The sequence below is a fragment of the Macrotis lagotis genome, chromosome 1, assembly GCF_037893015.1.
Source record: "Macrotis lagotis isolate mMagLag1 chromosome 1, bilby.v1.9.chrom.fasta, whole genome shotgun sequence".
Lineage (NCBI taxonomy): Eukaryota > Metazoa > Chordata > Mammalia > Peramelemorphia > Peramelidae > Macrotis > Macrotis lagotis.
The window spans coordinates 895,356,811-895,383,332 of record NC_133658.1 but is presented as its reverse complement, the minus strand read 5'-3'; the positions used below and the strand labels follow the sequence as shown (position 1 = coordinate 895,383,332).

General features: G+C 40.0%; 1 protein-coding gene across 2 annotated transcripts in view; it reads right to left on the bottom strand.

The window, feature by feature from the left end:
- LOC141509271 (tumor necrosis factor receptor superfamily member 14-like) overlaps positions 1–25,960 on the bottom strand; it is a 33,668-nt gene extending 7,708 nt beyond the window's left edge. For both annotated transcript variants that reach the window (XM_074218679.1, XM_074218680.1), the window contains exons 1-5: positions 25,597–25,960; positions 14,188–14,264; positions 13,434–13,541; positions 6,685–6,810; positions 2,370–2,519 (exon numbers count right to left, since the gene is read on the bottom strand). In XM_074218679.1, the coding sequence (XP_074074780.1) occupies positions 2,370–2,519; positions 6,685–6,810; positions 13,434–13,541; positions 14,188–14,212 (409 nt within the window). In that variant the 5' untranslated portion in view covers positions 14,213–14,264; positions 25,597–25,960. The remainder of the gene's footprint in view (positions 1–2,369; positions 2,520–6,684; positions 6,811–13,433; positions 13,542–14,187; positions 14,265–25,596) is intronic.
- Positions 25,961–26,522: the final 562 nt, after the last annotated feature.

Here is a 26,522-nt window from a genome sequence, read left to right as displayed (position 1 = left end):
GTAGAATTGACTTTAGGGATCATTGAGTCCTACTGTCTTATTTTAGAGAAGAGGGAACGGAGATCCAGAAAGGTCAGTGGATAATTTGCTTGGTCACATAGGTCACTAATTCAATAGCTGAAGGATCTTCAATTTGGGCAGCTTGAGATCTATTTTAGCAATGGTCTTTCAGACTTCTGAAACTTCCATCCCCTGAGGCCTATATGAGGTTGAGGCCCTCTAAATTTAACTAGGCAGGTCCTCAGAAACAAGACCTCCTAAAAACCACATCCCTAGTCCTATTTTAGAAGCCTCCCACTCAGCAGTATTTGTCAGAATTTGGACCCTTTGGGGATCACCTTCAAGAGCTCAGAGGCATATCATAAACCATTAAGAGGAGCAATGAAAAAATTATAAATCATATGATTGAATAAGGGAAGAGTTTATGAACAAATAAGGAAGAAGGATGATCACAGAAGATAAAATGTAAAAGACTGTGCTCAAACAAAACCAATATATCTAAAATTAATAGGGATACAGGTAAATGGGGAAAGAGGTGGTGGTAGGGGGAATCTTTGCAACAAGTTTCTCTGATAAAAGTCTCATATCCTAGAGATATATCCAAACTGATTCAAACATAGAAGAATAACAGTCATTCTACAAAGGATAAATGGCCAAAGGATTGGAATAAGCAGTTTTCAAAGGGCAAAAAATCTGTTTTTAAAAATGTTCTAGGGGCAGTTAGGTGATGCAGTGGATAGAGCAGTAGCCCTGGAGTCAGGAGTACCTGAGTTCAAATCCAGCCTCAGACACGTAATAATTACCTAGCTGTGTGGCCTTGGAAAAGCCACTTAACCTCATTGCCTTGCAAAAACTAAAAAAAAAAATGCTCTAAATCTATAACTAGAGAAATACAAATGAGAGCATTGAAAAGGCTGCCAAAAAAGGGCAAATACAGACTGTTTATGAAGCTATGAACTGCTTTAGATATTCTGGAATGTATTTTGGAACTATATCTCAAAAGTTATTAAGCTATGCTTGCCTTTTGGCCCATTGCTCCGGCTATTGGCTGAACAGATCACTGACCAAGGATGTAAGGGAATATCATTTTTTGCACCATGAGAAATGATGAAATGGAGGATTTCAGTGAAACATGGGGAAACTTTATGAACTCTTGAAGAATGAAGTGAGTGGAAATAGATCAGATTATACTGTAGCAAGAATATCATAAAGACAAACAACTTAGAAATACTTAAAAACACAGATCAATGACATGATTTGAATTCATGATTAAAGATGATGCTCAGCCTCCTGATGGAGAGGTTCTAAGGGAGATATCTATTCTGTTAAACATAGCCAATGCATGAATGTGCTTCATTTGGTTACATGTAAAATTTATAAAGATTTCTGCTTTTACTTTAGCTTTTTCTTTTCCGTTGGAGGGGGGAGAAAAGATGAGGAGAGTAATTAAGTTTTTGTCAATGAAATATCCTTCATTAAAAAAAAACAGAACAAAGATTTACTATTGCTTTGTGACCCCAAAGCACCTTGGAGGAGGACTCATGAAAAAGGTCTTAATTAACTTTTCCTCCCAGTGCCTAATTCCAGATTAGCCCCAGGCTGGCTGAAGACAATGAAGATAAGGCCAGAAGCCAGACTTTATTATCAAAGAATCATGAATCTCCATCTGGAGCTGACCTCAGAGATATTATGAGTAGTGTACAATACCAATGGAACCTCGCCTCCCCCCATCCCTCCCTTCTACCCAGAAGCTAGAGATTGAATATGAGGATCAAGGTGAATCTGGCAAGTGCAGAAACTCAGGGTCAGAAAGGTCAAGGAACCTCAGCCTCACATGGCTAGTAAGGGTAAGGCTTACTTTGTTTTTTGAGAATGAAAGTATTTTAATTACACAACACAAGGAATAGATTGATTACAATAACATCCAATACAGCAACTAATACATTAAAGACAATGGGTTAGTAATACTATAATCAAAGTAGAAGAAAAGATAAAGATAACATCACCCATTCGGGGGAGCACCAACTCTGAACAGTCCGTGGCTGGGGGGATCCCGTGTTCTTTTCCAGTCTTTCTGTTAAGGCTCGATTTGGGAAAGAAAGGAAGCAAGAAAGAAAGAGAGAAAGAAAGAGAGAAAGAAAAGAAAGAGAGAAAGAAAAGCCCCAGGCAGAATCAACTCGCCATGGGTGAGATTCCCCAAGGCTTACTTTTAGACCCAGACTTCTCACCCCAGATCCAACCATCCTCGCACAATTGCCTCTAGGGCAGCCAGTTAAGGAAGGATTGGGAATTTTTCAGGTTTTAGTGCAGCAGCCTGAAGTCACAATAGTTCTGGGTGCCTGAGGTTGAAGGGGATAGATCAGGCTCACCTAGAGACTTCACATACTGTCCAGGGTGGCAGAGAGGCTCACACTTCTTACAGTCATCATCTTTCATGTAGGCACAGAAATAGTTTGGAGAACAGCCACATATAGTGTTGGAAGTACGTGTGCATTCCCACTTGGTCATGAAACCTAATTCTGAAAGAAAAACCAGAAGGAAAAAGGACACATTAGATCTGTCTGTTGATCAACATTTACTCAGGTCCTACTATATGTTGGACACGTGTTACAAAGAAAGAGTAAAAACCCTTCCTGTTTTCAAAGAGCTCACAGTCTAATGGGAGTGACAGCATACAAACCAGTGCCTGAAAACTAGATTAATACAGGATAAATGGAGATGATCCAGAGAGGAAAGGCACTAGACCTAAGGGGAAATGGCACTGGCTTCTTGTAGGAGGTGGGGTTTGATCCAGGATTTGAAGCAAGCCAGGGAAGCCATCAGGTGAAGGTGAAAACAGAGAATTCCAGCCATGAGAGATGGTCAGGGGAAATGTTCAAGTGGGAAGAACAAGGAGACCAGACCAGTGTCACTAGATCACAGAGTATGTGGGTAATGGAGGTGGGGAGAAGGTGTCAGGCTTATTACAATTGGAAAGACGGAAGGGGGCTAGATTAGGAGTCTTTGAAAATTTTATTTTTGATCTGATAGAATTGATTTTGATAGAAAAAATTACATATTTGGGTCTGTACCTTAGGACAATCACTTTGATGGCTGAAAGGGGGATGAATTGGGGGGAGGGAGAGGGATCAAAACAGGAAGATTCAACACCCCCCCCCCCAAATCACTCCCTCCAAACACCCATTACTATAATTCAAGTGTGAGACAAAGACAGTCTGCTGCAGAGAGGATGCAGTGTCAGAGGAGAGGAGGGGACATCTGGGACAGAATGCAAAGGTGATATCGATAATCCTTGTACATTGGATTTGGAGGATAAGAGACAATGAGCAGTCCAGGATGACATGGGGAATCCAGGACCATAATTGCCAACTGCATTCTTTATTTTGGTTTTTCTTTTTCCACCTAGACTAGAATTTTCTTGAAGATAGCAGTAAAACCTCAGAGGTCATTTAGTTTGACTCATTGTTAAACAAGAAACCTTTCTATACAACATCAACCAATTGTCACCCAGCCTCTGCTAAGAAAACCCCAGAGGGAGCTCCCTAAGATATCGAGCTCTTGGCCCTGGGTTTAGATTCTACCCCAGGTACTTTGTGACTGAGGAATCTGGGACAGTCTGCTCTAAGACTATGACCTGCAGTCATAGTGCCCACATGTCTTTAGAGGAGGCCTCTTTCCGAGGTCATAAAATCCCGGGCCTGTTCACCCCACATCACCATCTGAAAGAAAGGAGAAGCATTGTACTGAGGATGGGCTAAAAAGACAAAGATAGGACAGCTCCTGTCCTTGAGGAGCCACATTCTACCTGCGCAGCCACATATGTCCCTTTTCCTTAGTGAAGATGGAGTCATTTTGACCTTTCTGTGTGTCCCTGGCAGTTAATACAGTGTCTGGAAATCATAGGCCCTTAATACAGGATGGTTTCCTACCCACTTCCATTTCTTTTTCCTTCCTTCCTTCCTTCCTTCCTTCCTTCCTTCCTTCCTTCCTTCCTTCCTTCCTTCCTTCCTTCCTTCCTTCCTTCCTGTCTCAGTATTTAGCCTAGTGTCCAGTGTCCAGGAAGCCACCTGTCTCTGTAGTAGTTTCCTTCTTGTCTGGGGCAGGTCACCAGGGAATAGGAGGGGCAGAGCCCAAAGTAATGCCCCTTATCATGATAGGGATCAGCATACAGTAGAGCCTTAATAAATGTTGACAGATATGGCTTTCATTTCCTTTGGAGAAGGAAGCAGTTGACCTCGACCACAGGAAACAAAACTAGAAAGAGTTTTGGTCACCACTAAGTCCAACCTCTTTATGTTATAGTTGAGGACACCGAAGGAAGGAGAAATCATTTGCCCACAGTGTCATAAGCAGAAAAAGACTAAGGTCAGATGACTTCAAGTGACCTCTCAGTTTATAAACTCCAAGATCCTATAGATCCCACCTTGCTGGGGAAGTAGAGTCAAGAGATCCTGGGTTGAGTGTGTGCTGGGGACTAAGGGAAGGAAAGTCAGGTATGAAAGTGTGGACTGGGCAGAGATGCTCCCCAGGAAGGTCTGTCTCTCAGGTGACCAGAACTGAGTTCTGAAACTAGAAGCAGGATTAGCGAATGATTTCCGAAGGCCATCCTGAAGATTTGGGGAAGTTGGCATCCCTGGTCTAACAAAGTCAGCAGAAGTATAAGTGGAACAGGGAAGGATCAGAGAAAAAGTTTCTGGTAGCTCCCCTGTCTTGATAAGGGGTATTACTTTGGGTTTTACCATGACTGACTGGTGATGGGGAACCACTACAGAGACAGAGATGTCTTTCTGTTTGATGCAGCTGAGACCGAATGCAATCCTGGGTATCTCCCACTTACTCCCAGTCCACCCCTCATTTCCTCTCCAAAATAAGGGCTACCCAAGTTTGAGAGGAAACATCAGGGTATTAGGAGGACCAGTTTAGGAAGAAGGGAGGTGCAAAGAAATGGAATATCACAGGGAGGCAAAAGGAAAGGACCGTTATGGTTAGTTACAAGAAGTTAGCTGAGGAAATCTGGGGTCAATCATTTCCTCTGTAAGTGGGGAGGCAGACTCCACTTCCACATTTCTCTGAGATGGAGGCTCACAGCCTTCCCCTGTGCCTGGGTATGCAAAAGCACCATCTCTGGGGTCATCACAATCCTAAGCAAGTCTAACAAAGCCCTCCAGGGGGGCAAGGCTTGTTACCTGCATCTACTAAACAGACACAACCATGGTGGACTAGGCTGGGGAAAGAACTTTCTCAGTGTCACACAGAGTCAGTGAGAGGTGGCAAGAGGAAAGGGGAAGAGAGAAGGGAAGAAGCCTTCATTTAGTACCTCCCCACCATGTGCTTGGCAGTGTGTGAAGTACAAATATTATTACATTTGATCTTTATACAACCCTGAGGAGTAGCTGGTGTTATTGTCCCCATTTTGCAGCTGAGGAAATTGAGGTGGATTAAAATTAAGAGATGCCCCAGGTCACAAGGTTATAAGTGTTCAAGGTCATCACTGAACTTATATCTTGCTGACTTCAGACTCAGCACTCTGTCTACGGTACCCCTTAGCTCTTATTCCCAAATAACCTACCCAAATGCAGAGAGAATAGACTTAGAGCTGGATGGAGACTGATTTGATATTGCTTCTAACCCTCTCATTTTTCAAGACAAGTCCAGAAAGGTTAGTTCCCTTTCCCTGATTTTCTTTCTTGTTCCTGTCTTCCATCTAAGACTGTCTCCACTTCATCCTACCTGGGTTCTGTTTGCACAGAGCAGCTTCGTGATGTTTCCCCACTAGACTGTGAGCTTCTCAAGGATCAAGGGAAGGGGAAGGTCCTTTATTCTCAGAAACCATCACCTATATACTGACAAGAACCCACTTTTTAAACACCTTAGGAAAAGGCAATATTACCAGTTATTCACAATCTCTTGTGAATCAATTACTTAAACATAATTCCTGACAGGCAATAAGGGCAGGAAATCACCAGAAGAGAGAAGAAAGATGAAGTAATTAGAAAAGCTCACTGTACTGCTGGAACAGACAAATCTAGCTATGGAGTTATGGGGACAGGCTTTGGGCAGTCAGGGGGAAATACCTATTCCTGTGCTTAAGGATTAGGAAGGTGTTGACTGGCACAATTAAGGATCTGGTAGAACTCTAGGAATAACTCAACCTTTTTTATAAGTTCCTGAGGTTCAGCTTTGCTGATCACCCAGATTCCTAGAGCTGTATTTTGAGCTCCCTTCCAGTTTGGATAGTCTACATTCTAGGTTTGTGTGAGAAAGTGGGTGAATAAACTATCCTATATTTCTTAGAGAGGCAATAATGCACCCTCAAACCTTAGTAAATAGCCCAAACCCCTCACAGTATAGATCAGCCAACTAAGTTCCAAAGAATGGACATGACTTATCCAAGGTCAAACAGAGAAAAGCTTGGAAAGGAGTCCTGGTCTCCCAATTACTAGTATAGCACTCTCACTGACTTTTTTCCTAAGCTGGTTCAGCTCCTGCTCTCTAGATTGAGCTGTTCCCCCAACCTCTACCCCCAATGCCATCTTCCTGGTTGGGCTACTAACTTTCTCAGGATCAAATTGCCATTTTCCCAGTGAAACTAGAGGAGACTCATGTCAGAGTTTAGATGTGGGCAGTTTCTTGAGTTAGATCCAGGATCCTGGTTGTCTCCAAATCCCCTGAAGAGCTTCTTACCAGAGTCACAGGTTCTGCAAGGGAGACACTTCTTATGAGGATTTTCGTGCATTGTGTAGCTTCCGAGGTCACAAGGCAAACACATGGTGGGGCTCTCTGTAGTACATGGTCTCTGAACCCTAGTACCTAAATAGTATCAAAGAGTCAACATCAAGAACATGGTCCAAGGCATCAACCTTCAGAAACCCATCCATTCCAACCCCACTATGCCCCAAATATCACCCTGACATTCCCACATAATCAGCTTATACCAGGCCTAAGAAACTACCAAAGCCACCAATGAAACTTCGGAGGGTTTAGTGTTGTTTACCATGAAAATTGAATTCGATTTTATTAAGGGGTGCCATGCTAAGTCACCAACTTCACTTTCTCCTCCAGAGTCATCTGGGTCTAGCGGTCAGATATGAAACAAGACAGGGTTAAATGACTTGCCCAAGGTCACATAGGTAGGAAGAGGGGCAGCTAGGTGACATAGTTGATAGTTTTGGAGACAGGAGGACCTGAGTTCTAATTCAGTCTCAGACAGACTTTTACCAGCTATGCAATCTTTTTTTTTTTTTTTTTTTTTTTTTAGGTTTTTGCAAGGCAAATGGGCTTAGGTGGATTGCCAATGGCCACACAGCTAGGTATTTATTAAGTGTCTGAGGCCAGATTTGAACTCAGGTACTCCTGACTCCAGGGCCGGTGCTCTATCCACTGTGCAACCTAGCCACCCCTAGCTATGTAGTCTTAGGCAAGCCACTAACCCCTGATTGCCTCATATCCAGGGCCCTCTCCAGTTGTCCTGATTCATATTTGGTCAGTGGTTCAGATGGCTCTGGAGGAGAAAGTAAGGTTGGTGACTTAGCACAGCATCCCCTCACTCAAATCCAATTCATGTGCTTGTTATGACATCACCTCCCTAATGCCATAGTCTTCTCAAGAATGAAAGGCAAATATTACTATGAAAGTTAGAATGATGAATGTCTATATTCAAATTACAGAGCCATAGAACCAAGACTGTCAAAACTAAAGAAGCATTTAGAATATCAAAAATAAAAAGATTTCCAGAATATAACTGTCAGAGTTAGCAGGGACCTCAGAGCATAGAATGTCAGAGCCATCAGGGACCTTAGAACATAGGATTAAGAACTAGGAAGACAATGTCTAAACACAGAAGGTTATTAGTTACTTAGTCCAATGCCCTCCTTTTTTAAATGTGGCCACTCAATGACTGACCCAAGGTCACACAGGTAGTGAGTTGGGGTGATAAGGGTCAAATTGATCCCTAAGATCCCACATATCTCTTACATGCAGTAAATTCAGAGCAGGACAATTCTGGAATCTTAGACCCTGACCCTATATAGGCTGGCCTCAATGGCCATTGCCATGAGGGAATCGGGAAAATACAAGAGGTTAGAGAAAGTGGGTTGATGGGGAATGAGGATAGAGGTCTGAGAGAGAGAATCAAAATTTATGTGCTTTAGACTTTATCCAGAATAATATTCCCAAGAATACAATGGACAATGATATACAAAAGAAACTTATAAAGCACTCTCTAATGGCAAGATTTAATTTGAACAGATGAGTGACATAAGAATTGAGCACTGAACATGGAATCAGGAGAATCTAAGTTCAAATCTGGTCTCAGATACTTATTATCTTTGTGTGCCTGGACAAGTCAATTAATTCTATTTGCCTCAGTTTCCTCATCTGTAAAAACAGCTGAAGAAAAAAAATGGCAAACCACTCCAATACCTTTGCCAAGAAACCCCAGATGGACTTATGGAAGGTCAGACCCAACTGAATAATAACAAATCTTCAAGGTACCAAATTGGTCTTTGGGATAAAAAGACAAAAATAGAAACAATTTGCCCTCAAGGAAATTATATGCTACCAGACAAATATAATGTACACCCAGACATATAAATACAAATTCATACCAAGTACATATAGAGTGGTTGGAGGGATGGATGGAGAGAAAGGTTGAAGGTGGAGTGGGGAAGAGGTGAGAGAGACAGAGAGAGGTAGAGACCAAGAAACACACACACACACAGAGAGAGAGAGAGAGAGAGAGAGAGAGAGAGAGAGAGAGAGGAGAGAGAGAGAAGCACAGAGAAAAACAGATGAATTTTGATTGCAAGTTGAAATATATTTTTTCATTTTTTCTTGCTTATTTTTTCAATGTGACTAATACAGAAATGTTTTGCATAATTTCACATATATGATTGAGATCACATTTCATACCATGACAATGGATGGGGAGGGTCTAAGGCAGGAAAACAATTTAGAACTCAATTTTTAAAAATAAAGTTGAAAATAAATATTTTTTAAAGAGAATCAGAAAAGATTTTATGGAGGAATTTAGGAATTCTACAAGGCATTAGTAAGGAGGGCATTGCAAACATAAGAAACTGTTGCTAATGAAAGTAAATGTACAGATGTGGGAATGGCAAGTTGAGTCTAGGAGCAGGAAGTTGGGCAGTTTAATTGAAATAGAAAAATGTGAGAAGAAAAGTAAGATGACATAATGTAGCAGGATGATGCAGTAGATGGAGTATGGGGCTTGGATTCAGGTGGATCTGAGTTCAAATCCAGTATCAGATCCTTGCTATGTGACCTTGAGGAAGTCACTTTATTTCTATCTGACTCAGTTTTCTTATTATTATAATGTAGATGATAAAAGAGTCAACCTCACATGGCTGGTGAAAGAATCACATGAGTAAATATTTGTAAAGCACTTCATACAGTCTCTGACACCTAGTGGATGCTACAGAAATATTGTTTTTATTATTATTATTATTATTATACTGGAAAAGTACACAGGTGCTCTAATCTGCAGAGGACTCTAGATGCCAGATGGAGGATTTTGTCATTTTTAGTCAGGAGGCAAGGGGGTGACATAGTCAGATCTCTGTTTAGGAATATTAAAATGGACAGCTATGGGGCAGTGGCAAGATGGCGGAGTAAATGCTGGAACTTGCCTGAACTCTCCCCAAACCCATCCTAAAAACTTTAAAGACTGCCTCAACTCACTCTCTGGAGCAACAGAACCCACATATGGAAGGGGTGAAACTATTTTCCAGCCTACAGCAACTTAAAAATTTAGCAGGAAAGGTCTCTTGCACCAGGGAGAGAAGGGGGTGCAGTCCAGTGCATGATGTACCACCACATCCTCAGCCCTAATAAACCAGGAGCAGGACTTGGGAGCCACTGAATCAATGGTAAAAACGGCTGCTTCCAGAGCTCTCAATCCACAGACAGTAAAGGGGTCAAACAGCCAGTCAGAAGCAGATGCCAGAGGTCACTTTACTAGCACAGGGGGGCAGGACTCTGATGCTTTGCCCATCCTTGGATCCCAGGGTGAGGAAAAGCACTAGCATACCAGAGTTTGTAGCCTCAGTGGAGCATGAACCCTCCTCATAGTTCCAAAAAAGAGTTCTTGTCTCCCTCACAGACCTGAGCACAGGCCAAGATAGTGGTAAATACAAATTACCTTAGATCACACCCCCTTGGGAGGAAAACTTACAGGTCCCTAGAAGTATATCTGAAAACAGTTGCACAAAACTCTTCATCCTAGAAGCAGAGTTCTACTTTAACAAAGAATTGGGGTGGCTAGGTGGCGTAGTCGATAAAGCACCAGACCTGGAGTCAGGAGTACCTGGGTTCAAATCTGGTCTCAGACACTTACTACTACCTAGTTGTGTGGCCTTGGGCAAGCCACTTAACACTGTTTGCCTTGCAAAAACCTAAAAAAAAAAGAATTAAAAGTCAAGAAATAGGCTGGAAAATGAGCAAATAACAGAAAAAATTCTGACCACTGAAAGTTGTTTTGCTGACAAGCAAAATTTACACTCAGAATATAACAAAGTCAAAACTTCTATGTCCAAAATCTTACAGAATATGAATTGGTCTTGGGTCAAAGAGGAGTTCAAAAAGAATCTTTTTAAAATGGGATAAGAGAAGTGGGGGAAAAGTTGCAAAGAGAAATTGGAGGTATGCAAGAAAATCATGAAAAAGTTAATAGAATAGTAAAGGAGGCACAAAAAACACTAAAGAAAAATAACATCTTCAAAAAGTTTAGTCCAAATTATAAAAGAGATACAGAATTGCAAGAAATGAAACATGGCTTGAAAAGAAGAGTTATCCAAATGGAAAAAGATATACAAAAATTCATTGAAGAAATGAACTCAGGCAGCTAGGTGGCACAGAGGATAGAGTGCCAGCCCTGGAGTCAGGAGTACTTAAGTTCAAACCTGGCTTCAGACACTTAATAATTACCTAGCTGTGTGGCCTTGGGCAAGTCACTTAACCCCATTGCCTTGCAAAAACCTAAAAAAGAACTCCTTAAAGAGTAAAACAGCCCAAATAAAAAAGGATGTACAAAAAGTCACTGAAAAAAATAATGCCTTAAAAATTAGAATTCAGCAAGTGGAAGCAATGGAATTATGAAACATGAAGAAACAATAAAACAAATTCAAAAGGCTGAAAACACAGAAGACAACATGAAATATCTCATTGAAAAAAGAAGGGAACTGGAAAAAAACCAGGAGATATAATTTAAAATTTATTACACTACCTGCAAGTCATGATAAAAAAAAAAGAACCTAGATCTCATCTTTCAAGAAATAATACAGAGAATCATATTCTAGTACCAGAGGGTAAAATAGAAATTGAAAAAATCCACCAATCGCCTCCTGAAAGAGATTCCCAAATGAAAACTCCCAAGAATTATTACAGACAAATTTAAAAACTTTCAGGTCAAGAAGAAAACATTACAAGCAGTCAGAAAGAAATAATTTAATTATCATGGAGCCACAGTCAGGATCATATAGGATTCTGCATCTTCTGCGACATAGAATATAATTACAAGCAAGAATCAACTACCTAGCAAAATTGAACATATTGTTTCAGGGGAAAAGTATAGAACTTTCAAACTTTCCTGATGAAAAGACTAGAATTGAACAAAAAATTTGATCTTCAAATACAAGACTCAAGAGAAGCATAAAAGGAGATAAAAAGGAAAGGGAAATCTAAAAGACTTGATGTTGAGCTGATTTATTCTTGCATGGGAAGATGACAATGATGACTCATATGAACTTCATTTATTAGGGAGATTAGTATATACATAACTATACACACATATGGGACAGATGGGAGTTGAATATGAAGGAATACTATATTAAAAAGGTTGAGTTTAGGGCTGAGAGACAAATGCACTGCGTGAAAAGGAAAGGGTGAAGCAAAATTGGATAAGTTATATTATGAAAAAAAGAGGGAAGGAAAAGGTTTTGCAGTGGAATAGAAGAGGGGGAGGCAATGAGAAGTGAGTGAACCTTATGCTTATTGGAACTGGCTCAGAGAAGGAAGAACATATACAGTCACTTGGGTGTAGGAGAGGAAGGGGATGAGAGAAGGGGGTTGATAGAACTGAGGGCAAGGTCTGGGAGGGGGTAAACAAGCAAAACACACTTTAGGAGGGAAAGAAGTGAGAATAAAATAAACAGGAGTAGCAGGAATATGATGTAGGGTATACAGTGGGCGATAGTAACTGTCAGGCAAAAATATTGAAACAAATTTCTCTGATTGAGTTCCATTTCTAAAACGTAGGGAACTGAGTCAAATTTATAAAAAACATAAGAGACAATTCCCCATTAATAAAGGATCCAAAGAAATGAACAGTTTTTGGGTGAAGTTATCAATGCTATCTATGGCCATATCAATTTTTTAAAAAAGATCTTTTACTCACTCCTGATTGAGAGAATGCAAATTAGAAGAACTGTGAGGTACTTACTGCCTCATACTTATTGGATCCACTAATAGGACTTAAAAGGAAAAGACTTATGTTGGAGGGGTTTTATGGAAAATGAGATACTAATGCTCTGCTGGAAGAGTTGTGAATGGATTCAACCATTATGTTGAGCAATTTGGAACTATGTCCAAAGGGCTATAAAATCATGCCTAATAGTGGCATTGCTAAATTAAAGAGTATGCATGATTTAATTGCCCTTTCAGCTATAAGAAATGTTGAGCAGTATACTCTTGGCAAAATCTGGAAAGGCAAAAGCATGTAATGTGAAATATACAGTAAACAAATAACATCAATCTTGTAGGTTGATCAGTGGTGGAATTATTTAGTCTTTCTAAGGTTGGAGACCATTTATATGGTCCCATTATGCTATGAAATGCCCTAATTTACCATATTTTTAATCTCTTAAGATACCCTCTCTGATTGCTGTAAGCTCTGAGATACTCCCACACATTATCTCTCTAATCGTGGAGATGTAACCCATGATCTGTCCAAGCTCTGAGATATCATCCATGGTCCCTGTAGGGTTTGAGATATCCTCCCTGATCCTTCTAAGTTCTGAGATATCATCTGTTGTTCTAATCTCAGAGTTGCCCTCTGTGATGCCTCTAATTTCTTAGATGACATCCATGGATCCCTCTAGGCTCTGAGAAGATCTCCTCATTTCTGTAACTGTTAATTGCCATCCCTCTAAATTCTCAGATTATGTGTTTCTAGAATTTGAATGAATTCAGGAAAAAAGGAAGAGAGTGCAGTGGATAGAGCACTGGCCCTGTAGTCAGGAGTACCTGAGTTCGAATCTGGTCTCAGACACTTAATAAATACCTAGCTGTATGGCCTTGGGCAAGCCACTTAACCCCCATTTGCCTTGAAAAAAATAAACGAATAAAAGAAAAAAAGAAAAAAGGAAGAGTGGCTGGTACAGGCAGGTATTTACCTAGAAAGACACTGTGTGATTTACCTGGGAGACAAGAAGAGCAGCACAGTCCATTCACCTTATACTGTCCCTTCATACAATTCAATGCCTCAGTGGTGGGGATGAGCCAACAAATTATGAAGATGATGAACACTTTGGGGAAGAAAAAAAGAGACAATGAGGGCAAGAAATAGAGCACGGTCCCGGGTGTCAGGAAAATTGGGTTTTCATCTTGTGCCTTTCACTCACTGCCTAGATGACCATGGGCTAGCCACATACCCCAAAACCTCTATTTTCCCATCTGTGAAATGAGGAGATTCGACCTGAAGTCCTCTAAGATTCCTTTTGGCTCTAGTCCTTGAATTCTGTGATTTCATCTCTAAGATAGAGAGTCTGACCAGTTTGTAACTTTAGAAAACAGGAACATAGGGAGTCTGGAGAAGGGGGTAGTAAAAGAAAGAAGTATGGATACCCATCGGATGGAATTTTAACCTGATAAAGTCGCAGTTGATGTAGCATTTTAAAGGTTTCCAGAGATCTTGATCACTTTTAACTTGATTTTACGCTAGCTCTGTGAAAGAGATAATGTTATTATGTCCAGTTTACAGGTAGGGAAACCAAGGCTATAAAGTTAAGTAAATGTATGAGGCAGGATTCCAATTGACATCTTCTGACTCTATCCAGTCTGCCCTCAACTGGCTGGTATCTTCTTCTTAATTCTCTTCCCTGATATCTGGAGTTGAGACTACAGCATCCCTCTTCCCACTTTGAATGAGTGTCCCCAGACCTGAATTCCTACCTTTAAGTAGCCTCCATTTTTCCATGTCTGTGCATCCTAGTGCGGCAGATCCAATCTCTAGAAGATCTTTGAAGAAACTAAAGTTAAATTAAAAATTGTTAGTTTTACTATGCAAAAATGTAGGCAAACAACCCTTCTTACTCCAGGAGGTGCCTACTATCTCCTGTGCTTATAATGTGAATATAATAAGATAATAATAATAATAATAATTATTATTAATAATAATGATAAATAGTAGTAGTAATATTAAATGTGCATATAAGAAGAATCCATTTGTGGGGACTTCTTGGAGACAACACATCAAATCATAACTGTCCTTTGTTCACTTCCAAACATAAAAATGATCCCCCAAACAAACCCTTGAAGAGGAGAACCTGCAAAAAGACAGCAGAAACAATCTTTTAGCCAAAGAAACTTGAAAGATTGACAAGAAAGGTCTGAATCACTCTGGTACAGGAGGAGCAGGGTCACCCAGCAAGCCTACAGAGTCCACCATAAGCTCTAGCTTAGCCATAGGCAAACAGGCAGCCTCCAGTTACCAGACTATCATATGCTTTAGCACAGCTCTGGGCAAATAGGCAACTTTATAGTGCCAAAAGCAAGGCTTCAGAATAACCCAGGTATACTTCCAAAAGCAAGGCTTCAGAATAACCCAGGTATACTTGCAGCAATCAGAGGGTAGACAACCATCTTGGCTTCACATGCCAAGCACAACCACTAGGACCACAGTTCAGCACCAGACAAGTTGTCAGATTCATTGCTTCTAGCAGTGCCAGTCACTCCCTGTCCACCCCCTAAACCCAGACTCTAGCTTGTGAAAGAAAGAACACAGATAAGGGTATTTAATATTCTTGTGGTCCTTGAATCTATTTAATCAAATAACTGATTTTCATATTTTCAAACAAAAAAATTATTGACTTAGTTTATTTGTCATTATCTTAACTTCTCATTATATCCCTCCATCCCCTTTCTATATATTTTTATACTTGTTGGTATAGTGATTTGAACTGTCCCATTGAGGAGTCAAATGGAACTGAATAGTTGGGGAAACAACTTCTTTCTTTCTTTCCTGCTCTGCTTTCCTCAATGAAGTTGTGGAAATATTAGAGACCAAAAATTATTTTCTTCTTATTCTGTAGGCGCTTGAATTCCATCCCAACTCAACCCCTTAAATGGGAGGGGGGTATAATGTGAATTTCCCTGAGTCTGTGGAATATAATTCTCTAATGTGTGAAGGATGTGTCACTGAGGGAGCATCTGGACATACACATACTCTCTCTCTCCTTGGAAGCTAGGAGAAGTCACTGGTGATCACTTGCACCTAGGGAAAAGATCTCAGGGTTTTACTTTTACCTGTTACACTAGAGGTTTTTAGGGCTTACTTTAGAAGCTGTTCTGGGCCTTTGCTGCCTCTAAGTCATGGTCTTTTACCATTGCTTGCATAGGATTTGCATTGTTAGATGGGGAAGTCTTCTGTACCAAAAAACACCCCATTTAGGCTACCTTTTATCTAATTACAAAAAGCTTGCACTTGGACTTCAGGTCCTTATTAAGAAATCCCTTATAAAAGAATTTTTTAAAATTTAATTTAATTTTCCATTTACTTGCAAAGGTAGTTTTCAACATACATCCATTTGCAAGTTAATGAGTTCCACACCTTCAGAAGAAAAAGTGAAGTGAGTGTAAAGCTATTTTCTAATTTTGTATTTTGTATCAAAAATCAAAATGCCTTTTACAAAAGCAGCTTTGATCTAAGTGAGAGCAACCTTCTTTTGTATGATAAAAGAGAAAAAAATTGAGGGAAGAGTTAAAAGTAAAGAAGGTTGTCACCTGATACTTCATGAGTTTTCTCTCGTTTTAAAATACATAACCTTTTTTAATTATAAAATTCTCTAATTAATCATTGTCTAATCCTGCTAATTTTGGGAAACAATCAGCTATGAATAAAGGTAATTTCTTCTATACTCTAAGTATCTGAGATAAAAAAATTCAACTGTAACTGAAGTGTTGAAATTTGATATGTCCTTGTATCATACAGTTCCCCAGGATCTACATACCTGAAAAGGCCCGAATTGGGGAACTGCTATAAGATATTTGTTAGATATACTGATTCAACAACCAGCTGACCCCAATCTTTGTTGGGATCATGGAGGATGATTTCTATTCTCTATATTTCCCAGGTCCCTATGTTCATACAGAAGCCTGACTCTAAGTTCAGGGATCTCTCTACTCAATCATGGAAGCCTTGCCCAAAGCACAAAATCATAGAATACAACATCTCATCCAACTCACAAGAGTCCTCTTTATGTACAAGTAGCTTTCCTGATTCAAGTCAAGTCAAGAAACTTTTTATTAAGCAGTTCCTATATGCCAGTCACTGGTCTAGGAATAAAAACACATGCAAAAAGATAGTTATTGCCTTCAGGGTGTGTTATAAATGGCTCACGCACGAATACTTAGTCCAGAGTGATTAAACTCTTTTTCTATTGACATCTTAAAAAATGGCACACTTTTCTCAAGGGGAGAGGGGCCCCAAAATCCAGAAATACTAGGTGTTACATGCACTTTGGTTTTTTTTTTGAAGGTGAATCTGAGCCATTTGACTTTTTTTTTAACAAGCACAGATATATAAATACATACACATGTGAGTATGTATATATCTCTGAGTATATTTTATTTATTTGTTTTTTTAAGAAAGATTTTATTTATTTTGAGTTTTACAAATTTTTCCCCCATTCTTGCTTCCCTTGTTGTAAGCACTTTGAAAGGCTTTGTTCCTGTCCCTTCATGCCAATCATTGGCTGGGGTCAGAAATCTAATTGATTTATTCATTCCACACATTTTCCCCACCCTGCTCATTGTACTAATGAGCAAGAATAGCTACTCCTTGAGCATGCACAAAGGAGAAGGACCCTAGGTTAACTCAGAATTATGGTTCTAATCTCAGTTTTTGGTCAGGTTGAGGTTAAATCTCTTGTCTTACATTCACATACCTGCCCATAGGCACCAATAGAGGCATGAAATAACAACTCCCTTCCCATTCTTGTGGAGCCCAAACACTCTCATATTCCTCACAGGGACCTTCCATTCTATTGGGGGAAAACAAGACTGCCAAGGGAGTTGCAACTAGGGAGAGGTGTGGAGAAAGTATCTGGGCAGAACATGGTAGGGAAAATCTGGGGAGTCAGAAATAGAGTCTGGAAAGAAGACATGACAGTCTGGCTTGAGCATTTTCCTTAAAATGGACGTTCTGGGAGGAGCTAGGCAATCAGAAGAAGGGGCTTCAATCTCAGAGAGTATTCCCTGGGTGAGGAGACAAAGAATGGAAATTTTATTTGAAGATCTGTACAGAAATGAAAACCACTGAATCCCAAGGCACCTCATTCTGCTTATAGATATCATTAATTGTTAGAAAGTTTGCCCCTTTATCAAAGTTAAACCAAACAAGATTCTGGAAAGATGGCAGAGTGGGTCAGAAAACTTTCAACTTATCAAATTTCCACTATAAAAAAAAGAAAGAACATCACTTTTGAGCAGCAAAAATATACACGGGGTGTTGAGGACCACAGTTGAGTGGGTCTCTGACCATAATGGTTGAATAAACTCTCTTGGTGGAAGGAGCCTGCTCTTTGCCTGGTTTGGTTCTCCATCCCAGGAAGCTTAAGTAGTTACTTTCTAGCATACAAAGTTCCTTGAAGATAAGCTGTTATGTGGTTATGACATGCTTGATATGCCAGTACATACAGCACGGCCTGGTAATAAGGGAAGTATTCAATGTTCTAAGGGGATTAGATAACGAAGGGACCTTGTGGTTTTTGCAAAATATAAGCTTGTGCACAGCTCAAGAAATCAGACTCTTTTCCATCTTGTCAGAGTCCCTTCTCTTCATTTATTAGACAGTCTTCAGTTACGTAACTCTGTCACTCTTTCCTTGCTATGCCACAGGTAGGTGGGGCCCCCAATTTTCTGGCCCAGCATGGGGCAATGAGAACACTGATAGTAGGCTAAGTAGGGTGTAGTGAGCCCGCCTTAGTTTCAGCTGAAAATTCCCCTTGTTGACGACCCAGGACCTCAAGATAAGGTAAGGGGAAGGCTCAGCTGATCCATTTTATAGTTACCTTCACTTTCCTCCCAAGCAAGGTAGTAACAAACATGGGGCAAGTTCAAATTGAGCAGCCCAGCCTGGAGACGTAGGAGAAAGTCCTTTTGAAAATAATGAAACACCAAGGACTTATAGTCACAAGAAATCAGATAAAAGAATTCTTAGATTTGATAGAGATCACACACTCCTGGCTACCCAAGGAGGAAACCTTGAACCCAGAAAAGTGGAAGGTGGTGGCCAGAACAGCTTTCAGAATATTTCTTGACAGTAGAATCTGACAATGTCCCTGTTCATTGTTTCCAGTAATATAATATTACAAAATGATGCCTAGTGGACCCTGCACATTATAGAGAAGTCTATTAAGTTCGATTCAGGGTTGCAGGCAGAAGGAGGAGGAGGGGAGTCAAGAGAAGTGGCCTCAGAGACAGATAAACAGGACAAAAGAGAAGAAAAGGAGGCAGTGACAAAGAGACTGAGCTTATTTGTCCCACGGCTCCTGTGTCATCATGCTGACTCTCTTACACAGCAACATGCAGCGCTCCACACCTCCAGTGGAGAAGCCAAGACAAAATAGAGAGCAGAAGCCCCTGTGAGTTGTTTAAGAATATAAATATATGTCTGGCTATGTGTCCATGTGTGTATTTAAACACCAATCGAACATTTTACATCTCTCCACTGGCCTGAAGAGATGGAAAAATATTTCTATATTTTGAGATTCTGGTGCTAGCCAGTGTGTCCAACAATCTCACTTTGGCAAATTTGAAATCTTTTTACAAAAGAGTTTCTGTGTTTGTTTTAGTGTCTAAATTCCCGTCTCTCTGGGTGTGTAATTCAGATCTGAAATAGTTACTGTTACTCGAGTTAAATGTTACTCTTTTTAGTTTTGGTTGTGTTTTCAAAGTTTATCAGATCATTGGGCAATATACTTTGGCTTCCTGGAAGACAATAGTTACTCCTATACATAAGAAACAATCATTAGTGATAATTGTACAAACTAGTTCAGAAAGTTTTACAGATTTTGTTTCATGGCTACTCAAAGCCATTGAAAAGTCTACAGGAACAGACCTCTGCATTAGATATGATAATCAAACTATTGGCTTTAGAGAACTGCACAACTGATTATAAGCATGACCATTTCAAAGGATTCAGATCTTGATTAATATGTTAGAAGGAGCATGAATGTAGATTCTTTTTTATTTTTAAGGTTTTTGGTAAGGCAAATGGGGTTAAGTGGCTTGCCCAAGGCCACACAGCTAGGTAATTATTAAGTGTCTGAGACTGGATTTGAACCCAGGTACTCCTGACTCCAAGGCTGGTGCTTTATCCACTACGCCACCTAGCCGCCCCGTGAATGTAGATTCTTACACTTTTTAAGCAGCTATGATGACTGTACAAGACAGGAAAAGGGAAAATATAGAAAATTATTAAATGCTGATGATTTTTTCTTTTCCCTGATTCTTTGTTGTGATTCTGTGTTACCAGAATGCTCCATCTACTCCACCCCCCGCCCTTTCTCTGCCACTTGCCAGCTTACAGCTCTGTCTTTTATCTCTCAACCTTGAAGTTAATGGAAACAGAATTTATTAAGAAAAAGGACTAATTCATAATAGAGAGAATTATTTCATGAAGATAGTACTTTATATGTTAAAACGGAAATTTTTTTGGAGTTAAAAGAATCAGGAAAAAGTGTATATTACCAAATATGCTAATAAAATAAAGCATAGAAAGAAATGCCATCTTAATTTGAGAACGTTTGGGGATAGTAAATTCTAGAAAGACAAGAGAATCAGGTACATTTTAAGTTATATCATTTGGTTATAAAGAAATGCCAGAAAAAGGGAAATAAAATAGTTAATTTTTTACCAGAATGATTTGCTAACATTATATAGCATCAGGACTTTATTACTATAGATTTTGATAATGTTAATGATTACAGAGATTAATGGAATACTGGGGATCTAAGAACAGAAGAGCCCCCAGGAAAGATTTTGGACTTGTCCCCCTATGGGAGAAGTTATATGGTTTATTCTATCTGAAGAAGGGGACATGGGATGTTCTAATTAGGCTGTGAGAATTTTTTTTAAGTGGCTGTTTGCTTTCTCACTAGTTATACCAGTTAAAATCTAGAAGTGTTAAATAATAAAACCTTTGAATGAAAGATATATTGTGAAAAGTGGAATCATGTAGAGGTATGTACTAAAATCATAAGAGTTCATGGGAAAGAAAAAAGGGTTGCAAGGAAAAATGAAAAGGCACATAGAGACAACTGGGGTTTTTGAAGCATTTGTCAAGTATAGATTTGTAGATAGAAAAGTATAAGCAGGTTTAACTTTGTATAATAAAAGAGGATTTTTGGGAACTTAGGAAAGTGATTTGTAAATCTCTGCAAGGAGGGAAACTATATGATTAAACAGAGATATATGTTTAAGCGATTTTGTATTAATTTGTATTAATTTGAAAATTGCATTAGACTACCACTTTTGCAATATCTGGCAGTGGATTGATTGGAAATGTGATAAACCTTGTAAGATGAAAAGTTTGATATGAAAGCACTTGCTAAGTAAATGTTAATTGTTTTTTCAAACTGGGCAATTCTATAATATGCTATATCTTCTGTACAAAGTAATCTGAAAATACATGTAATTGAATTAAGGAAAGCATAGGAATATTAAAACACTCCTCTAAAAACAAAAGAAAGGGGGAGATTTAACTCCTACCAACAAGTTGAATACTTTAAATTTTCTTTCATGTAATGTTTCAGGAGTTACACTGACTGAATGGCACTTCAGAGTTAAAAAACTAGGAATAGAGAACAAGAAACACACCTATGAATCAAAAAAGGACCCCAAGGGTCCTGGGAACAAACATGTTATGTGGACAAATCTGCCCACTAATGCCTGGCATGAGCCAGACAAAGTAATAACCTGAGGGTGAGGATTTGTTTGTGTTTCTCCAAGTAACGGAGAACCAGTATTATAGGTCCACAGAAAGCTATTCACCTTACCAAGTGCCTCCGCGGTCTACAAGCTAGAGTAAAGACAGAGAAGAAGACACCCTGCAAGCAGGCACAGGAGACCAATATACACAAGTGATCAAACAAACCTGAAACTATGTTTGCTACTCTTATCTATGACAAAGATGACTAAGATGGTTCAGGGAATAGAGACAGCAGAAAGGGTTTATTGGAGTAACCCTCTGTGGCTATCCCTAGTCACACGGGAAGATCCTTCAGTAGCCATAGTAATGATTGGCCCAAAATGCTGGAGCCCATATTAGGCCCCTCTTTAGAAAATATCTGTATAGCTGACCCTATTGGGTTCTGTTACAAAGGTTTATCCACCAGTCCCCCACTATGTTTTTCCCCAGTTGGGTCGAGTCCTGATCCATGTATTTTCCCTTACAAAATGTAACTCATGTACTCCAGGCAGGACATATCTTTGAAACCTATGGCGCTGTTATTTTTACTCTGACTATGAACAGTCCAAACACCACAGTTAGCAATCACACATGGACTAGTTGCCTACCACTCACACCTTGCTTAAATATTACATTTTGGACATTGAAAAATAGGTAGCCCCAGTAATTGAATGCTGTTCCACCTGTGCCCAAGAATATGAGTTATGGTAAAAAAAAAAATGAGTTTTAAAGCATTGGGTTGGTGTCAAGCTCCATCCTTACTCAGCTAGTAAAAAGAGGAAGATGTAAAAGGTGCATCTGGGGTATTTTTCTTGGAGTTATTTTGCTTGCTTCACTTTTAGCTTCTACTTCCATAACATGCATTTGGAAAAACAAAATAAAATATTAGATGAAAAAAATAAAATAAAAATTTTGCACCAATATTTATTAGGAAGATTAGTCTATAATTTTTTGATTGTTTTGGCTCTCTCTGGTCTAGATATTAGCACCATATTTGTGTGTCAAAAAGGGAATTTGATAGAAATAGTTCTACAACTATTTTCCCAAATCATTTTATATAATATTGAATTAATTGTTCTTTACATATTTGGTACAATTTGTGATTCTGGAGCTTCTTTTTTTTTTAGTTCATTGATGATGTGCTCAATTTCTTTTTTATGAAATGGGGGTTATTTAAGTATTTTATTCCTTCTACTGCTAATCTGGGCAATTTGTATTTTTATAAATATTCATCCATTTCCCTTAGATTGTCAGATTTATTGGCATATAGTTGAGCAAAATAGCTCCAAGTTATTGCTTTAATTTCTTCTTCATTAGTGATGAATTCACCTTTTTCACTTTCAATAATGATTTGTTTTTTTCTTTTTGTAAATGTAACTAACCAAGATTAATCCACTTTGTTGATTTTTTAAAATAAAATCAATTCTTAATTCTATTTACTAATTGAATAGTTTTCTTGCTTTAAATTTTAACAATCTCTCCTAATCTGATATTTAATTGTGGATTTTTGATTTGTTCCTTTTCTAGATTTTTTAAATTGCATTTCCCCCATTCATTTATTTCTTCTTTATTTTATTCAAATATGCATTTAAAGATTTAACATTTCCCCTAAGAGCTGCTAAAACAACATTCCATAAGTTTTGATATCTTATCTCATTATTGTCATTGTCTTGGATGAAACTATTGATTGTTCTAAGATTTGCTGTTTGATCCACTCCTTTTCCATTATGTTATTTACCTTCCAATTAGTCTGTCTTTTAGTCTCTTTTAGTCTGACTTCCCATGTAGTTTTTATTGCATCATAACCTAAGAAAGATGATGCATTTAGTATTTCTGCCTTTTGGCATTTTATTGTGAGGTTTTCATGCCCTTACACAGTCATAATATATCAAAGGATAATCAAATACCATAGCAAATAAAAAGCATTTTCAATACATTATCTTTCACTGTTCAACAATAAACATGTTTAAGTATATGCAAGCTTCTTTTCATGGGAAAATATTTCACTTTATTCCCTAGTGATGTGTCACTATGTGTTCAGGTTTCCCTGTAACAATCATAATAGTCTAATGACTGGTCTAATAGCCTGGTTCTCTTGTCATTGACTGATCTCTTTGCTCCCAGACCAGCACTAGTAAGTTGGTGTGGGCTGAACCTTAGAATCCTTGTAGTCTGAGTCTGCACCTGGCCTGGCAGTCAGTCTAGGTTGGTTGTCAGTACACTTGAGTTCTCTGGGTTAAATCCCTTTCCTATCAGTTTCTTTGTTTCTTTTTTTTTAAGGTTTTGTTTTTGCAAGGCAATGGGGTTAAGTGGCTTGCCTAAGGCCACACAGCTAGGTAATTATTAAGTGTCTGAGGCTGGATTTGAACTCAGGTCCTCTTGACTCCAGGGCTGGTGCCCCACTGTGATATAAGACATGGGTATAAACACAATCTGTCCTTTTACCATATAGTTTTCCTCTACATACAGAAAAAGACCTGGTTTGGGGAACTTCTAATAGATATATGCTAGATACACTGATTCAATTACCAACTGACCCCAATTTTTCTTGGGATCATGGAGTATGATTTTTATTCTCTTAATTTCCCTACATTGCTATTTTTTTTTTCTAGGTCCCTATTTTCAATTAGCAGCCTGACAGATCTCCTGGCTTCAAGATCAGGATCTCTCTACTAAATCATGGAAGCCTTCCCCAAAGTAAAAAATCAACTACAACATCCTTTACAAATTACAAGAGTCCTCTCTATGTACAAGTAAATTTCCTGATTCAAGTTAAGAAATTTTTATTAATTAGTTTCTATATGCCAAACAATGTGCTAAGAATACAAATACATACAAAAAAAGGTAGCTACTGCCCTCAGGGACTTTCCATTCTGTTGAGGGAAGACAAGATCTCAAAGGGAGCTGCATTTTGGGAATGTGGAGATTATGGAAGGGAAAATCTGGGGAGTTAGGAGTAGAATCTAGAGCAGAACATATGATAGCTCGAATTGAACATTTTCTTTAAAAAATGGATATTCTGAGAGGAGCTGGGCAATCAGAGGAAGGAGGCCCAGACTCAAAGAGGTGAGAAGACAAAGGGTAGAAATTTTAATTGAAGAGCTCTACAGAAATCAAAACCACTGAATCTTAAGACAGCTCATTCTGCTTACAGACATCTTAAATTGTTAGAAAGTTTGCCCTTTTATTAAATTTAAATCAAAGAAGATTCTGGGAAGATGACAGAATAGGCCAGAAAACTTTCAAATTTCCAAATTTCCTGCCTCTGAGCAGCAAAAATAAACATGGGATAAATCAGTTGTTATTCTAAAGACACTGGAGAAAACTCCATGAAAAACCTGATCTCCAGAAGCAGAAGTTCAAGCTGAGTGAAGAGCAAACAAGCCTAAACTGATTCTGCAGAATTAACAAACAAGAAGGCCAAGGAGCAGGTGTTGAGAGACAACCTCAGCCTTAGAAACTTTCATCTCTCAGGCACTGTAGTGATCTGATGGCTGAGTAGAAGATTGAAGGCTCTTTCACAGCTATGCAGACCAGAGCGTCCTGGGCTGTGGTTATGGGGTGAGAGAGCTAGCTCACACCTGGTGAGTACAGTAACAGAGGGATGGGAACCTTGTTGTCTATGGGCACTTGTATAGCCTTTCTCCAGGTGAGTGTCTATCAGCTCTCTGCTTGTTGAAAAGCTAACTTCCCTATGGGCAAGGTGGTTGAGATAGGTACCATTCTCTGACCTATTTTATAAACTGTCAAATTGTCCAGTCTCTCAATAACCTTATATAAAACTTTTCCAGCCTCTAAGTCCCTGGACTATGGAGGGCAATCTTTTCCTTGCCTCTTCATAGAATTTGTTTAGTAAAGGTTGATTGCTAATCTCCACTAGGCAATTCCAAGACTGAAAACTCTGACTGCCTAGCAGACAATCCAAGATTTCCTGTACCTGTATTTTGGTGGCCTGGTCCACATTAGTTTTATAGGTTTAAAAGTCCTTCTTCCTTTATTCTCTGTAAGACACTTTTTCTGTTCACTTAGCCCCATTGCCTTGCAAAAAAAACAAAGCTAAAAAAAAGAAATAAAAAGCATGGATTCCTGTTCATCAGAGAAAATCAAAGGGGCCATCTTGGACTAGCAATGAAGAGCTACTGCATCTCCAAGAAGGTAATCTATTCCTGGCCAACTTTCCATCCCTTCTCCTCACCCTCAGGCCCCCCAGCCCCTCCCTCTCTCCCATTCTCTTCCCCTCCAATGTAAATCCACCCTTCCTTTTCTATCTTCAGATTTTTTCAAGCCAATTTGTGCCTTCACTTCCTTCTTCTTCTACCCCCCCCACCCTTAAGAAAAGGAGCCCTCCAGCCCCCCCCTTCAAGCTGCACCCCAATAAAATGATCACGCACTCTGAAGTCCGCAGAGGCGGTTCCCCATTCCTACCGCACCGGAGTCCGATCTCCCCGACTCTCTTCTTTCCTGCCAGTGGGACCGGGGTCCCTACATTTCTCCCCCAGGCGCCTGGCCAAGCCCGCTGGGGTTCTGCCGCGGCATCTGCTTCAGTCCTCCAGAAATGCGTATTTGTGCGGTTGGAGAAAACACAGCGAAACCGCCAAAATCCTAGTGCCCTGGTTTTGGGGCTGGGTGGAGACTTTGGGAAATGCCGCCAAACTGAAGGGCTGGAAAGTGGCGAGCCGCGACGTAAGCCTGTGGGAGGAGCCCGAAGGGGATCGCTGCCCGTCCTGCCTCCCTCCCCAACATTCCGCGGCTCCTTCTCCCCGCACTCCCGGCGCTTCTCAGGCTCTTTTATTCTTTTCTACCTTCTCGCCCCGCCTCAGTTTGCTCCTCCCGCATCCAACTTCTCCCCCCCCCCCCCCAGATGTCCCACCAGCAGGCCTTTCCTACCCCGCGCAGCTCAGCAAGGGGAGGGGCGAGGATGTGGGAGGGGGTGTCAGAGGGGTGGGGAGGTCCGGACGCGCCTCTAGGGCCCCGGACCGCCAGACCTCGGCCTGGGCACAAGTCGGCCGTGGTTTTACTCCTGGGAAATCAGCCCGTGGCCATCTCCCACTGCCCTCTCCTTTTCTTCCTTTTTTCTCTCATGTCTGGATACAGCACTCCCATGTGCGCTCACCTCTCTGTGCTCTCTCGGAGCTCTCTCCCTCCCTCTCTCTTTCTGTCTCCCTGCCCGCCCCCCCTTCAGTCTGTCTCTCCATTTCTCTGTCTCTGTCTCTGTCTCTGTCTCTGTCTCTGTCTCTGTCTCTGTCTCTCTCTCTCTCTCTCTCTCTCTCTGTTTCTCTGTCTCTCTCTCTGTCTCTGTCTGTCTCTCCATTTCTCT